The sequence below is a fragment of the Aulonocara sp. 'chitande type north' Nkhata Bay genome, linkage group LG3, assembly GCF_057382095.1.
Source record: "Aulonocara sp. 'chitande type north' Nkhata Bay isolate Kocher_YH1m ecotype deep benthic linkage group LG3, A_spYH_male_GT1.1, whole genome shotgun sequence".
NCBI classification, from domain to species: Eukaryota; Metazoa; Chordata; class Actinopteri; order Cichliformes; family Cichlidae; genus Aulonocara; species Aulonocara sp. 'chitande type north' Nkhata Bay.
The window spans coordinates 48,866,175-48,881,085 of record NC_141346.1 but is presented as its reverse complement, the minus strand read 5'-3'; the positions used below and the strand labels follow the sequence as shown (position 1 = coordinate 48,881,085).

Sequence of the window (14,911 nt, the reverse complement as noted above, 5' to 3'; positions counted from 1 at the left end):
AAGAATAGATTCAAGAGGTGAAAAAGATTGTGAAAAGTGAGATTCAATAATATTAGCATTGGTTTGTATATAACTCCATTTTTGGAGAATGCACAAACGTGAAGTTCAGACTGAAAGGAGATACAGTCAGCAATGCCAGAAAGATCTGCAACAAAGTCTTAAGGCTTATCAGATTTAAGAAAATATCTGAAAATTGCTCTGTTTTTATATTCAGTCCTAATGAAGATAAAGGCAGATTTATCCTAACTAACTAACCAACTCCAGATCTTTTGAACAAAAACCTACCAGGAGGTCTCATTCTGCACGATAAGGCTTCTTCTGAAGTTATATATGATTAGTATCCACATCCATTTTTTCTTTTAAACGTATAATTAAAATCTTATAGTCTTACGCCCCCCTTAACACTCAAGTAGTTAAGGTGCAGATAGATGTCGCTAACTGTGACCCCAACCTTTAAACAGCACTGTGGTTTAGCTTTACGTTGACATCATTCATGGTAGGGCGACTTTGTTGGTAGCGATAGAAACTGAGTTCAGTATATAAATTGCATGCTTAACAATAATTATACCTGCAAGCCTCAGGTCTGGCAAGAAAGAGAATGAAGCTGTTTATATGAACAGCGAGTAAAAGTTAATAACAAGGAGGATACGGACGAGACAAAGTCTGGAGGGGTGGCATAATAAAGGTAGCAAGAGATGAGAAGATAAAAATGCCCATCCTGACAAGTAATATTTCTATCTACATACCACACATCGGCTTTCTTTCTAACCTTCAAAACAGCACACACCACAGCCGTGCCATAAAACCAAGACATGACCTGGGATTTAAAGGGAGATAGCAAATAGAGAATGCAATGAAATGCATATTTGCAGTCCTCAGAGAGTACATAAATCTGGGTCTAGCCACTTCTGTGTTGTATTTGTATAAAGCTTTTATCTGAAAGAGCAGCAACATATTAAAGTACTGCCACACAACCCTCACATTTCAGCAAAGCACCTTTTCTCACGGCTGCTTTTGATGACATACCACTTTGGCTCATTATTTAAACAAAATATTATGTGGTGTGTTTAGCTGGGGTTGTGTTAGCTATGTCAAAATAAGGAATTTTAGAACTGAAGAGAAGGGGAGCTTGACACCAGTACAGCCGGTTGAATCAAATGTCGTTTGTTCCTAACACAACAGTGTCTGTGTCCGTCCGTGTGCATATGCATCTATTTGTTGTGATGTGCTCTGTCAAAAAAGGCAGATCAACAAAAGACAGCTGATGCGAATCGACAATCATAGTCAATTGTCTCGCTGCTTCCATTAAAGCGGGCTGAAGCTTGTGACGTGCTTTAGAGAGGGTGTGAACACGAAAGCTGTCTGCCTTCATCTAATCTTCCAGTCTCTCTACTTAAAGCTGGTTAATTTGTCCATCCCTGTGGTTTGATTTTGTCCTCTGATAGTTAAGCGGCAAAAAGAACGAACAACAGGTGTATCTGCTTAGATCTGTCTGATTGTAGTATAGAACAGGAACTGTGTTGTTTGCTTGTTTCAAATTGTAGATTGTAGAATTGTATCGCTAAAAGAGTTGACCCGGTTGCAAATTATTGCATGAAGACGATGGTCATGGCAGTGTAACTCTGGCTTGGGTGTAAGGCAGGTCATCCGCTAACCACAAGGTTGGTAGTTCAATCCATGGATGGATATAGCTTCCGGTTCTGAAAAGTGAGATTTATATAAAATTTCCTAATGGCCAGAAGGGGGCGACTTCATTGGCTGCAAAAAGAAGTCGTGTAGAAGTCAAGGAGAAAATGGCTTTGGTTCCTTTCATCCATCAGTAAACACTTTCTTGACTGGTTTATGATCTCTGTTACTAGTTTGAAGTCTTACTCAGTGCAACATGATGTTCATTTTATACATTTTGTGCCCACTTGGAGTAAAATAAATGATAAAGAGGTCACTACCATTTGTTTTCTCAGTCAGATCCACCCGTTGCTCATTATGTCTGGTTTCAAGATCTCAGATGTGACAGAAAAATGTTCAGCTTCTAAAAGAGGACTGCACAAAGCAGTGGGCGATGTTACAGTGTTTACAGTCACCTTTAAAATTTTGTGGTTACACCTGATTGTATCAACTCTTTGTATGTACGAAGGCAGGCTGTACACCTCACCCCTGGCGTCGTTGCCCACCTCTCAATTTTAAATACACGTAGACATTGAGGGCTATCAGGAGGGGCTATGCGCTTACCTGCTGCTCTCTGGCAGGTAGCTCCATGCCCTCCTGGGTTTTAAATGCACCTTAGAACACACATGCATCAACACTACATATGAGCGGGCAGAGGGAGGTTTGGAGTCTTCTCACACCCCCAGTGTGCAAACACTGAATGGCATTTAATGAAAAATGTAGGCCATGTAGTCCTTTCATCCTTGTAATTGCAGTGGCGTCCAATTGTTGCAACAAGCATCAAACAATGATCAAATTTACTGGTATTTTCACACATTCCTAAGTTCACACGAACACCTGTCGGCTTGAGTGAAAGCAGAAAAAGACATTTGGCAGGAGTGTGTCTGTGCTTGTGTGTGAATCAGCGCAGCCGAGTATTTGTCTCTGTGCCAGTGCATGTGTTGATATTCTAATTTACACACACATGCATTGCTTTTATGTCAGAAGAGGTCGTTTTGTGTGTGTGATAAGTCAGAATGATTCAGTTCTTACACGAAGTCTTGAGGGAATAAGGAACAAATGCAGCACAAACACAAGCACCAGGGTTAAGAAGTCATTCGGAGCCTTGGACTTGGCCTCGAGCCTCGAGGAAAATCCGACTAACACAATAAAAATGCGATTTTTCCTCTGCTTATACTCCAGTAATTTGTATTAGGTCTTATGAACAAAGCCCCTTGTAATAAACATTAAGTGGACAACTTTTGGGAAAACAAACAATAAATGTGTTTTTTCCTGGTGTAATAAAGATGACTGAGGGTTACATGTTCTTAGGGTCCTACTTTAGTCGGTACAATCTCCTATTATTCTGCTCATCTTTCCTTTTCTCATCTGTGTGCCGACATCTCTGTTTTCACATTATCACTTAAAGGTTGCTTTGAGAATGCTCCTTAAATTAGAAAGCATCTCGACTCAGCCCTGGAAAAGGCTAATAGCGTTTTTTAAAGTACAAAAGTACCTCAATACAAATTAGAAGAACCTTGACACAAATCGAGCTGGTAAGCTTCAGCTACGGCTACATAAAGCCACAGCCGTTTATTTCTACATTTAGCCCCTGCGTTTGTGTTTGTGAAAGCCCATTCAGAGGCTCTCACCAGACATATAGAGCTGAAATCTATAGAAGACTAAGGGGACTTTTTTACCCATAATTCCCTCCATTACCAGTGTTTGCACCAGCATGAACTGTGTAGATATTTTAAGCTGTAACAGCTTTAGATTTGTTTACCGATCAGGATGATATAAAAGGAGCAGGGATGTTGAACTAAAAGGAGGTGTGAAAGAGCGGTTGAGCGGGGGATATTGAGAGGTGCTTGAGACGTGAAGTGGTGACAGTCCATGTGGGCAGAGAGAGAGAGAGAGACAGAGGACAACAGGACATTGACTTGGAGACATGAGGGTGCAGGAGGCGTGGGTGACTGACAACGAAGCTGAGAGGGAGATGGAAAAGGAGATCAAGCAAGTAAGAGAAAAACAGGAAATAAAGGATCAGAAATGAACTTTAGGGACCTTTTCAGCAGCAACGCGATGATTATGATTTAAAATGATCCAACTACTACTGTGAAAAATCTAGAAACAAAAATATACCACTCACTATTACGGAATAGAAATTTATCTTCATATTTTCATATGTTGTCAGAAATCGGTAGACCAGCTGCTGATGTGAGCTACTCCTGTTTGTGCTGTTGTTAGCCTGCTAGCTTATCTCCTGCCTGGAGGAGTTGGAAGTCCTAACATGCAATGAATGTGCATGCTTTTAACGTTGTAAACTTGGACCATTTAACATGGGAGGCTATGAGGATTGTCTCCGTTTATCACTGCCGCGTGGCTGTATGCCCACAGGTGAAAAGTCACATGCTGAAGGCTGGATTACTAACGAGCAAGGCAGGAAGTGCCCGAGAACTGAGAGCCTCCAGGGCTCTGGGCGCACGGCGTATTGCAACACAAAAGGACATTATGAAGCAGAAATGATAAAGGGAGTTAAATGATTTTGCACATGAATGTATACAGATCTGAACAGAGACTTTTATCTAAGCCTGTGAACAAATTTTAAAAAAGAAAAAGCTTTTTGTTGCTCCAGAGGGAGTGGTGTGAAGTCTGACAAACAGCCGCAAGGAGTCGGTGCTGAAGACTACAAGTAGAAACTGAAAAAAAGTTTGAGTGCACAAAAAAGTGAGCTTCCCCAATATCTCATCTCTGCTTGAGGCTATCAGCTCAAGGCTACGATAGGTTTTACATGCATAACACACCCGAATGAAACTGTCAGTGGTCAAAGTGTATTATGGGTAATGCATGAACTTTGTTTCAATGCAGAAGAACGCATAGGTGTGCAAGTTTGAAGTATATTCACGTCTAATGCAATGACTGCGTGCCTAACCAAGATAAAGACCCTCAGATTATCTTATGCCTCCCTGGAGACGTGTGCACAGAGTTGCCAAAACACATTTTAGTACCAGGAGGACGTACATGATTTCTAAACATAATCCTGAGATGTGACCACTGAAAACAAAACCAAGCATGCTGCAATGCAGGAGTGAAGTCATTTTTGGTTAAAAGGGACAAAAAATAAATACTGAAAAAGAAAAGGGAGCGTTAGAAGAAGACGGCGGAGGAGAAAAGTGACTTAAAGTGACAGGTTGTTGTCAGAGCGGAAGATAGATTAAGACAGGGTCAGCAACTTGACGCTAATGTCACGACTCATGACTAACCACGGCTGTGTGTGCATAGGTGTGTGTGTAAAAACAGGGTCAGCAGTTTTTATTTGTCCAGAGTGGACTAACCCAGAGAGTGGAGCGTGTTTGTGTTTGCTTGAGAGGATGTCAGTACGAGGCCAGGAACTTCTGCACCATGAGGGTGCTTGACACAGTTTGTGCATTTGGGTGTTTTTTGTGTATTGGTGCATGTGTGCGTGTCTGTCTCCATGACCGTTTGCACTTGTTTGACCTGCCTGGTCAAACCATTTCGCTTCCCTTTGTTTTGGTGCATTTTCCCTCACAAACCGTTCACGCTGAACAGTCACTTGTACTCCTCGTCACAAAAACAGATTGCTGTTGTATCTCTGCTGTCGACTGCTTGTTTCCAGCTTAGCTTATGTTTGCTGCCAGAGAAATGTGCAGCAAAGAGCGGCATTTAAAGCTGCTCTTTGTTTTAAATATTGCAGTAACTTGCGTGTAAAGATTCAAGATTCACACATGAAAGACTACAATCAAGGCCAATGGTGGAAACAGAAAAAATCGATGGAGAATGCCCAAATTTAAAGGAATCAGTGCTGAATGTTTCTACATTCAAATTCAGAGTTTTATTTGTTCGGTCTTCTATAGCAGGGTGTGAAATTGCAATCTTTAAACCCGCAGGGATGGATTGATCCATTTTGGCGAGAGATATTTAATGCACTTCAGTTTTATTTATATAGCCCTAAATCACAACAAGGCACTTTATATTGTAAGGTAAAGACCCTATAATAATTCAGAGAAACCCCAATAATCAGACCACCCCTATATATGAGCAAGCACTTGGTGATAGTAGGACAGAAAAACTCCCCTTTAACAGGAAGAAACCTCCAACAGAACCAGTGTCAGGGCGGGGCACAACTGGCTGTGGGTGAGAGAGAAGAATGATTAAATGCAGAGCAGTGTAGAGACAGTAAACAGCAATGACACAATGTCACATTGCAAACCTGGCAAGGCAAACATTTCTTCTTTGGGGCTATCTACTTATTAAATTAAGTGTTTTAGATTTTAGCTCTGTTTTGGTCTCCACCAATTCCTGAAAAAAGTAACCTGCGCCGTAGCTAAGAGCTCATATAAGATTTGACTGTTTAATGCAGAAAAGAGTCTGTAGAACAGTTTTATTAAAGGACCCTGGATGTTAGTTATTCTGGGGCCATCCACTCTGTCCACTGTAACTGGTGTCTTTAAAAGAGTAAATGAACCAGCCAATTTGTTGATGGTAGGGATACACGGAGCATGCTGATCATTGTACTGGACAGACAGCAAACAAGCCAAGCACGATGTGAAAGAGACACAAAAGTTACTGATTTCTTTTCCTGCAATGAAAACGTCCCCTGTGGATTTCTCCAGAGCTGATTCTGACTAGAATTGATTGTGTTCTCATAAAAGCACAACCATCGTCTGTGATTGCAGTTTGCCAAGGGTGCTTTTGTTAATTATTTATTATCAAAATAGAGTTTTTGTATTCATATTTTAGCAATGGAACATGTAACTGTGTAACAATCTCCAAGTTCTTACTGTCTGCTTTGCTTCGAAGCTGCTATTGACTGTTCTGTAGTGATTGATTTTTTTCATCTGGGTTCCCGAGCAGCTCCAGCTGGCTACATCTGCTTCAGCTTTATTGTTTTAACTTGATTACAGATGCTGGCTACAAGTGCATCATCATTTACAGCACTTCTACAGACTCTTTCTTAAACTTCTTTTTAAGTAATGACTTTCCATTATTGCTTTTATTGCTTTTTCATTTCATTGTATCTGTTCAAATGCATTGTAAAGCACTTTGCAACTATGTTCTATTGACTTCTAGGAAGAAAAGAAGTCGTCACACATATAAGGTTTCGCTGACAGCTCACCTGAGCTGTTTTCCTCACATGAAACACAGCGCAGGATTTCAGAACGTTTTAATTGAAGACACCTAACAGTTGTTTTCATACTGAATACAATTAAGTGAACTGAAACAGTTCGTGTGAAAATTCATAAATAGGTGTTAATGAACAGTGAAGTACTTAATCCACCCTTCCTCTGTCTGTCTCCAGGTTTTAGGTATCGACCTACACTGAGCTGACCCAGAGCACAACTCGGTAGAGTCCAGTGAAGGTCCACATCAGCAGAAATGGCTCCGGCAGCCATGTCTAAGCCTCCGTCCTCTCTCAACTCACTCCGCCCTTTCCACTTTTCTCCCTCTTCTTTCCTTCTCTGCCTCCTTCTCTCCTTCTTTTTGTTGCTGTCATGCCCTGGATCGGTCAGTGCAGGTGCCGGAAAGAAAAACTGTTCCTCTGGTGGAGACCCCTGTCAGGAAGGTGGGTCTGTGAGAAAACTGCAGTTTAATGTGAAAGAAGCACTGTAAAGAAGTAAAGAAGCACTGACATGATTAGACTTCTGCATGTAAACCTCTCAGTGAGTGCAGTGAACTGAGAGGGTTCAATAAAATGGGTTATGCCTCTAGTTTGGCTGCCTGTGTACCAGCCACGTTTTTGCAATCAGGAGAACCGATAAACATGACGATCAGCCTGACACTCAACACATTTCAACACATTTTCTCCTTCGCTGATTATGGAGTATTAACATGCTAGGGAACACCGCCTCAGCGTATGGAGCTCAACATTTTTGAAGCAGTGTCGGATCATCCTGACAGTGAACAGAACAAAAAGCAGCCAGCAGCCAAAGAAGAGCATTGGATGTCCTTCTAGAAGCCTGGAGAACTAAAGCAGAACTATAACCGTCGAGCTTGTTAGAATCGCATGAACTGTGCTGTTGTTTTATATACTTTTGCACATTTTCCATTTTCTTAGCAAAATATTAAAAAATGAGGCATGACGCAAATGTTTTGCACAGTATTGTGTATTTCTCTTATGACACCACTTAATTATTCTAAACCAAGTAGTATAACTTCTTATAACAGCATCGTCCATTCCATATGTCCTGTCCAGATGTGCAAGTAACATTGAAGGGACATATTTGCTAGGTGTCAATGGTCTATGAAAGTGAAATAAAGTCAGGAGAATATTCACGACAGTGTCACATCAGGCATCAGAAAGGTCTGCCAGATGAGCAAAAATGTGCGTTAGAAGTGAAATATGTCAATTTAATGCCACAAATCTAGAACGTTGATCACTTTGGGGTAAGTTTTCATGCTTTCATTAACTTTAACAGTTCCACTAAGTTTTAGTAGGACAAATGGGACCATATAGAAAATTTCCCACTTACAATAATCTTTAATGAGGTTATGCTGCCTCTGTGGTGTCCACAACATGCTCACAGTGGCAGGCTTTATAGGATTAGAGAGGCGGAGAATGATTACACAACTCTGTTGCAACCAAATATTCCCTGTGATATTGCTGAAAAATGATTTGACCTTTTTCCACCTTTATCTTTTCTTTTGATTGCAGGAGTGGTGCTGCCTGTCTGGAACCCTCAGAACCCCTCTGTAGGAGATAAAGTGGCACGAGCCATTGTTTACTTTGTAGCACTCATCTACATGTTCCTGGGCATGAGCATTATAGCGGACCGGTTCATGTCTTCTATAGAGGTAAGTCAATGAATATTCTTTGAATTGTTATTAGATTGCACTATAAGTTACTGATATTAGACCACTAATAGGTAACCTGTATAAAACTAATAAATCCAATATTATTTCTTTCTTTACGCCCTCTCCACTCCAGGTGATAACCTCCCAGGAGAAGGAGATCACCATAAAGAAGTCGAATGGTGAGACCACCACAGCCACCGTGAGAATCTGGAATGAGACTGTTTCTAATCTCACTCTAATGGCCTTGGGTTCCAGTGCCCCCGAGATACTGCTGTCTGTTATTGAGGTCAGTGCAACATGAGCCTGCAGGCTACACGTCAGATTAACTGATAGAGAATGTAATGGAAAGACAGTAATCTTATTTTCACCTCCAACTGCAGGTGTGCGGTCACGGTTTTGAGGCTGGTGATCTAGGTCCCAGCACCATTGTGGGCAGCGCCGCCTTCAATATGTTCGTCATCATCGCTCTGTGTGTGTATGTGGTCCCCGACGGAGAAACGCGCAAAATCAAACACCTTCGGGTGTTTTTTGTCACGGCGGCTTGGAGTATCTTCGCCTACATCTGGCTCTACCTGATTCTGAGTGTCTTTTCCCCTGGAGAGGTGGAGGTGAGGACAGTTTTATGTAAAAACTGCTGAAGTTTAAAGAAAGAAATCACTGGGATGAAATAAGAGGAGGAGAATAAAACAGAAACGCTTTTAATCACATCTCTTCTCTCATTCAGGTGTGGGAGGCAGTGCTTACTTTCCTTTACTTCCCACTCTGCGTGGTCCAGGCCTGGGTGGCCGACCGCCGCCTTCTCTTCTACAAGTATGTCCGCAAGCGTTACCGTGCCGACAAGAATCGGGGAATCATTATTGAGACAGAGGGTGGGGCTGATGGAGGGCTAGGCATGGATGGAGGAGGAGGGGGTGGAGTGCTGGGTCCAGGGGGCTTCACCAAGATGGACATGCTGGAGCTGGACGGACAGATAGCGCTGAACTGTCACAGCGGGATGGATGGAGGCATGATGGAGGATGGAGGAGCAAAGGACGATGAGGACGAGGCTAGGAGGGACATGGCAAGGACGCTAAAGGAGCTGAAGCAGAGGCACCCGGATAAAGACATGGAACAGCTGATTGAGATGGCTAATTATCAGGTTAGCAGCACCCAATCCCATTGATGTCTAAGCTCTGGAAGTCATGACTATATCAGATTTCCACCACACGATTATCACGATTCAAATAACTTTCTAAAACCATATACAAAGAACAGGTTCATTGGCATTTGATAATAAGCAGGATTTTATAAAACAGTAGTAGCTATACACTTTTGCCTTCTTATACATGGTATACAGCCTAATAACCAGTACAACATCATCTGCACTCACTGGCCATCCCATTTGGTACACCTGTTCAACTACTCAACGCAAATATCCAATCAGCCAATCAAATTGTATTGTTTTAACACCACAGCCTACCTGAGGATTGTTGCTGACTATGTCCTTTCCATTATGATCGCTGGCTGCTTCCAGTAGGATAACACACCACGTCACAAAGCTCAAATGGTCTCAAAACGCTTTCTTGTACATGACAATGAGTTCACTGTAATCAAATTGTCTTCACAGTCTCCAGATATCTCAATCCAATAGAGCATCTTTGGGATGGATGCAAATGTGTGATGCTATTATTATGTTATATGGGCCAAAATCTCTGAGGAATGTTTTGAACAAGTTGTTGTTGTCCAACCTAAGACTAGCAAAGTGTATTCAATGACATGGCCATTGACTGTATATTAGAGTGTCAAAAAATAGTTGTTAATGCTGGAATATTCTCAGTATTAATATCTTATTATTATTATTATTATCTGTAAGTACTGATTCATTTTAGATGCCATGATTGTCATCAATGCTAATATATCATGACCCCTATTAATACTTTTTTAAATAAACTTTGACAACTTGTTAAATCAAGTTAAGAAGTTTTGCGGTGTTACAAACAGAGGCGTGATTAGCTTAACTCAGGCTAGCATAAGCTGTAAAGCAACCCCCCCTAGTTTCTATTGAAAATAATTTCCACTAGAAATGTTGTAGTTTTACAGAAGATTACAAAGAGACTGATTTCATTTAGACAATGAAAGATGAGATACGTATGTGCTGATATGGGGAAGTTTTGGAGGTGCTAGTAAACATAAAGATAAAAGCTAGCAACCAAAAGCTAATAGCAATAGCAAAATTTCAATAGTTCTCTCACTTCCATTCATTAATTCTTAGACATTTGACATATCATTATTTCAATCAATTTCCAGATTTTCTATCTAAACCAGTAGCACACGATGAGATATGTATGTGCTGGTATGGGGAAGTTTTGGAGGTGCTAGTAAACATAAAGATAAAAGCTAACAACCAAAAGCTAATGGCAATAGCAAAATTTCAATAGTTCTCTCACTTCCATTCTTTAATTCTTAGACTTTTGACATATCATTATTTCAATCAATTTCCAGATTTTCTATCTAAACCAGTAGCACACGATGAGATATGTATGTGCTGGTATGGGGAAGTTTTGGAGGTGCTAGTAAACATAAAGATAAAAGCTAGCAACCAAAAGCTAATAGCAAATAGCAATAGCAAAATTTCAATGATTCTCTCACTTCACTTCTTTGATTCTCAGACTTTTGACATATTATTATTTCACTCAATTTCCATCTATCTAAACCAGTAGCACACGAGCAAACTTGAGTCACATTCCATATGTTACTCTTCTGAGGGTGATAATGACTCAGAAATGGTGCTATGACACATTCAGTGTGACTTTGAAAGTAGAGGAAGGTGCAGTTCCCCGAGGAAACAGTACAAAGTTACAAAGAGGAAAATCTATAACGCTTACGGCAGTCTCATACAATCAAACCAATAGCATGTTCACATAAACTAAAAACATTAGCGACTGGTTAATTGAGTTGGCTGAGCATCAGCACATTATCTCAGTCTCTCTCAGCTTAACACACAGTAAAACTGTTTTATAAAGTGTTGATTAAACCAGTGTACTGAGTGGAAGCTGTCTGTTGGCTTGACTGACACCAGTAAAACCTTCACCCCTCTGCCATCCAGGTGATTTTTTGCCCGGTAAGTTACATGAAAGCTAAATATATTAACGTGAGTGCCCGTTCTGGACCCTGGAAGCCTTAAAAATATTGACTTGCGGTAACATTGCTGCCTTTTTTTTCTCAGCGATTGAGTTAATCTTTAAAGAGATGTAGCTAAATGCTTTGCTGAAGAACTTAAGCGGGCCTCAAGTTAATATTTTTTGGGGAGAATTTAGATTTGTGATGTGTTGGTTGTGATACCTTAAGCAAAAATTGTTCAAAAATGTAACTCATAGTTAAATTTGGCATTTTGTAACCACATTTTAGCACACCCATACTCCTCTCTGTTATAGCAGTTGCTCACACTTTATTAAAATGTTTAACTTTTATGGGGAGTAATCATTAAACTGGCTCATTAGAGATTCCTCTTTTTTATGCAGCACACACATTTCAGCTGTAAAAGCTGTCCAAGTCTCTGCTGCTCTCCCTTTCTCTGCTTTCCCACCAATTCCTTCCCTTGCCTCCTCTCCAACTCATTTCTATGTCTTTGGTTTCGGTTTTGAAGGAGGGGAGGGAAGGAGCTTGGCGGGCCAAATGTGCACTGGTCAGCTCCCAGAGGTTTGTTTGCTTTCAGGCCTCCCTATCCCTGCAGCTACTCCCTCCAGTCCGCGCTGTAAATAAGAATGACAGCTGCCCTGTAGATTAAACTTGACTTGCTAAATTTCAGTTCTTGCGGTCATAATGAATCACTGAATGTAAAATTTAATTGCCGTCATGGGATATGGAGCTGGGTGATCTTGTGCAGCAAAAACCCAAATCAGTTTCTTAACTAAACACTTACTTATTCCTTCTATCTAAAGAGATGCAGATATAAACATTCTGTCAGCTCACTTCCATTAAATTTGAATAAATTGCAGCGTTCTCGGCTCTGAGGCCACATTTAGTCTAATGATCTTTCAGCTACAGTGGCCACTTTGTTCATTTTCAATTTAGTGGATCGTTGGGATAATACATCACTATTGAGCCATACGTTTTTATTAAAATCGCTCCTTATAGATTGATAAACCTCATTAGAATGAAAGTTGGCAGTGAAGAGAGCCAGCAACCAAAGCCTGAAGTTATTACGTTAAATGACTCTTTGTCAGTATTATTGCACTGATTTAGTTTGTCTGTCTTCAGACAATCTTTCTGGAAAGGTCAGGGAATCTGCTGTTGACCTTTGACACTGAGTTGAAGTTCAGTTATGGCGGTGTAGGATCTCCCAGGAGAAAATTCTCAGATTGTAGCTCTCTCTTTAAAAGTGATTGCTTTCATAAAAGCACGGCTGTTTGGGCCACAGCAAATTAAATTAACATGAAATGGTTTATTGATTCATTGCGTTTGTTAATTAGGTCCTAATGCAGCAGCAAAAGAGCCGAGCATTTTACCGCATCCAGGCAACCAGGATGATGATCGGAGCAGGTAACATCCTCAAGAAGCACGCTGCTGACCAGGCCCGCAAGGTGAGGCACGCACTCTATTTGCCTTTCTCCATTATATTATATTTGAAGCTACTGGAACCTTGAGCATGTTTTTTCTCAGGTGGTAAGCAGCCATGAGACCCAGGCCCAGGAGGATGACCCTCACACCATCAGGATTGAGTTTGAACCCTCTTTGTATCAGTGCTTTGAAAACTGTGGGTCCCTGAAACTGACTGTTGGCAGACATGGAGGTGACCCCGGAGTTACTGCCAAGGTGAGTGCACGGGAGGGATGGACAGTAGATCATGAATAAAACTGTGTGTGTGTGTGTGTGTGTGAGCCTGTCTTTAAGGGAAACAAGTCTTGCAGAGTCTCATGCAAATAAAAGCAGACAGCAGAGACAGCAGAGAAAACAACAATATTCTGTGGGCTGACTTCCCTGACACCTTTTTCTATCTTAAGCAGATCTTGTGTCATGTGCTCACCTCCAGAGGCTTTGAGCACCTTTGTTTTTCTTTCCTGGTTGGATAAAGGCAGAGAAGTGGGTGGCAGAGGAGAGTAGCTGAGAGGCACCAGAGAAAACACCTTCATCTCCAGATTTCTAGTTTCTGGCTCAGGTTGTAACTCAAAGAAAGCGCACATCCTTTTGCAAAGGCTCATTGATCTCAGACTTAATGCTGGCTTAATGCTGGCTATGAATGAGAGCTCTCCCTGAATGAGAGAGTCTCCCGCTGAGTCTCTGTCAGTGGGATGATATCTGATCTGCTCAGCATTACTACGTTGGCTTCGCAAGGCTGGCTCTCCTTTATTCTTCTTCTTGTTTACAAATTAAACTGTGATGAGAGATCATAGTTTTCTGCTGGTGGCACGGCCTTAGTCAGCCGTCTGCTGAAGGATGCTTTGCAAACATGTTGTCAGAGCAGTCGAGAGACAAAAGAAATATTATTCGTGTCATTTAGGTATTCTCAGAGAGCTCCCTCGTATCGATGGCTGGGTCAATGAAAGTTAAAAGCGACTTACTTTGCACTCATACATTGCTATCTAAAGGCTTTAAAGCACAGGAAAAGGTGCAAAAACATCTACACAGTGCTTTTTCCTTTAAAAGATTTAGCAATGTTAGCACAAGGCAGGCCGTTCCCATCTTTGAAAAAGTTGCCAAATCTTCTATGCTAATGCCAAACAGTTTATTCTGCTTTTGACTCTTGTTTTGACCCTGGTACCCCGGTGCTGATAATCAGGTGCCTGACTAGCAGCACATGTGAGCATGGACCTTGTTAAAGCGGTCACTTGGTGTCTGATCCAAGCATGCCATGTTTGGCTGATGTGGATAGACCCCGTGCCCTATCCAGGTAACCTCCAGCTGGTGTTCTGCAAAACTAAGCTGCAACATTATTTGGAGTAATCCCAAGTACCATTTCCAGGCAACCAGGAAATTGAAGGTCTAAATTGAAGGTCAAGTTCCATGAAAGAGGTGATGGCAGAGACAGGCTACCAAGTGGGCATCTGCAGATATGAACTGAAGGCACTCGTCCAGGGTTTGCAGGACCCAGCATGAGGAGGATGTACAAGGTCCGATAAACGACAATCCGATAAACGACAACAATCAAGAGTGAGTAGCAGAATAAGCTGGTTGATGTTGGCAGAGAATATTTGGCACAACCCGCATACTCAACTCTGCTGCTCAACCTACAAATGCATTTTCCTTACAAATGTAGCATCGGGGAAAACATTGTTACAACAAATAAATAATCAGCCAAATCATGTTTACTTACTTTATGTGCTAAGTTTATATACAGTTTATGATTGAACATTTGAAGCAAGTTCTAATCAAAATATCAACTTTTAAGCAGATATGGTGGAAAAACTGTGTTAGCAAACTGTGGCTGTTTTCACATCCAGCATGCACAGTGCGATATTAGCATCTCTTAGCAGCT

The 14,911-nt window shown here is 41.3% G+C and overlaps 1 protein-coding gene across 4 annotated transcripts in view; it reads left to right on the top strand.

Annotated features, from left to right (window-relative positions):
- The window catches only part of slc8a4b (solute carrier family 8 member 4b), a 134,333-nt gene that overhangs the window by 57,660 nt on the left and 61,762 nt on the right, over nucleotides 1–14,911 (top strand). For 2 of the 4 annotated variants that reach the window (XM_086284391.1, XM_086284371.1), the window contains exons 2-9: nucleotides 6,965–7,228; nucleotides 8,318–8,457; nucleotides 8,591–8,743; nucleotides 8,838–9,065; nucleotides 9,182–9,595; nucleotides 11,543–11,557; nucleotides 12,909–13,019; nucleotides 13,099–13,251. In XM_086284391.1, the coding sequence (XP_086140517.1) occupies nucleotides 7,042–7,228; nucleotides 8,318–8,457; nucleotides 8,591–8,743; nucleotides 8,838–9,065; nucleotides 9,182–9,595; nucleotides 11,543–11,557; nucleotides 12,909–13,019; nucleotides 13,099–13,251 (1,401 nt within the window). In that variant the 5' untranslated portion in view covers nucleotides 6,965–7,041. The remainder of the gene's footprint in view (nucleotides 1–6,964; nucleotides 7,229–8,317; nucleotides 8,458–8,590; nucleotides 8,744–8,837; nucleotides 9,066–9,181; nucleotides 9,596–11,542; nucleotides 11,558–12,908; nucleotides 13,020–13,098; nucleotides 13,252–14,911) is intronic. The other 2 variants (XM_086284399.1, XM_086284381.1) reach the window with 1 other exon arrangement.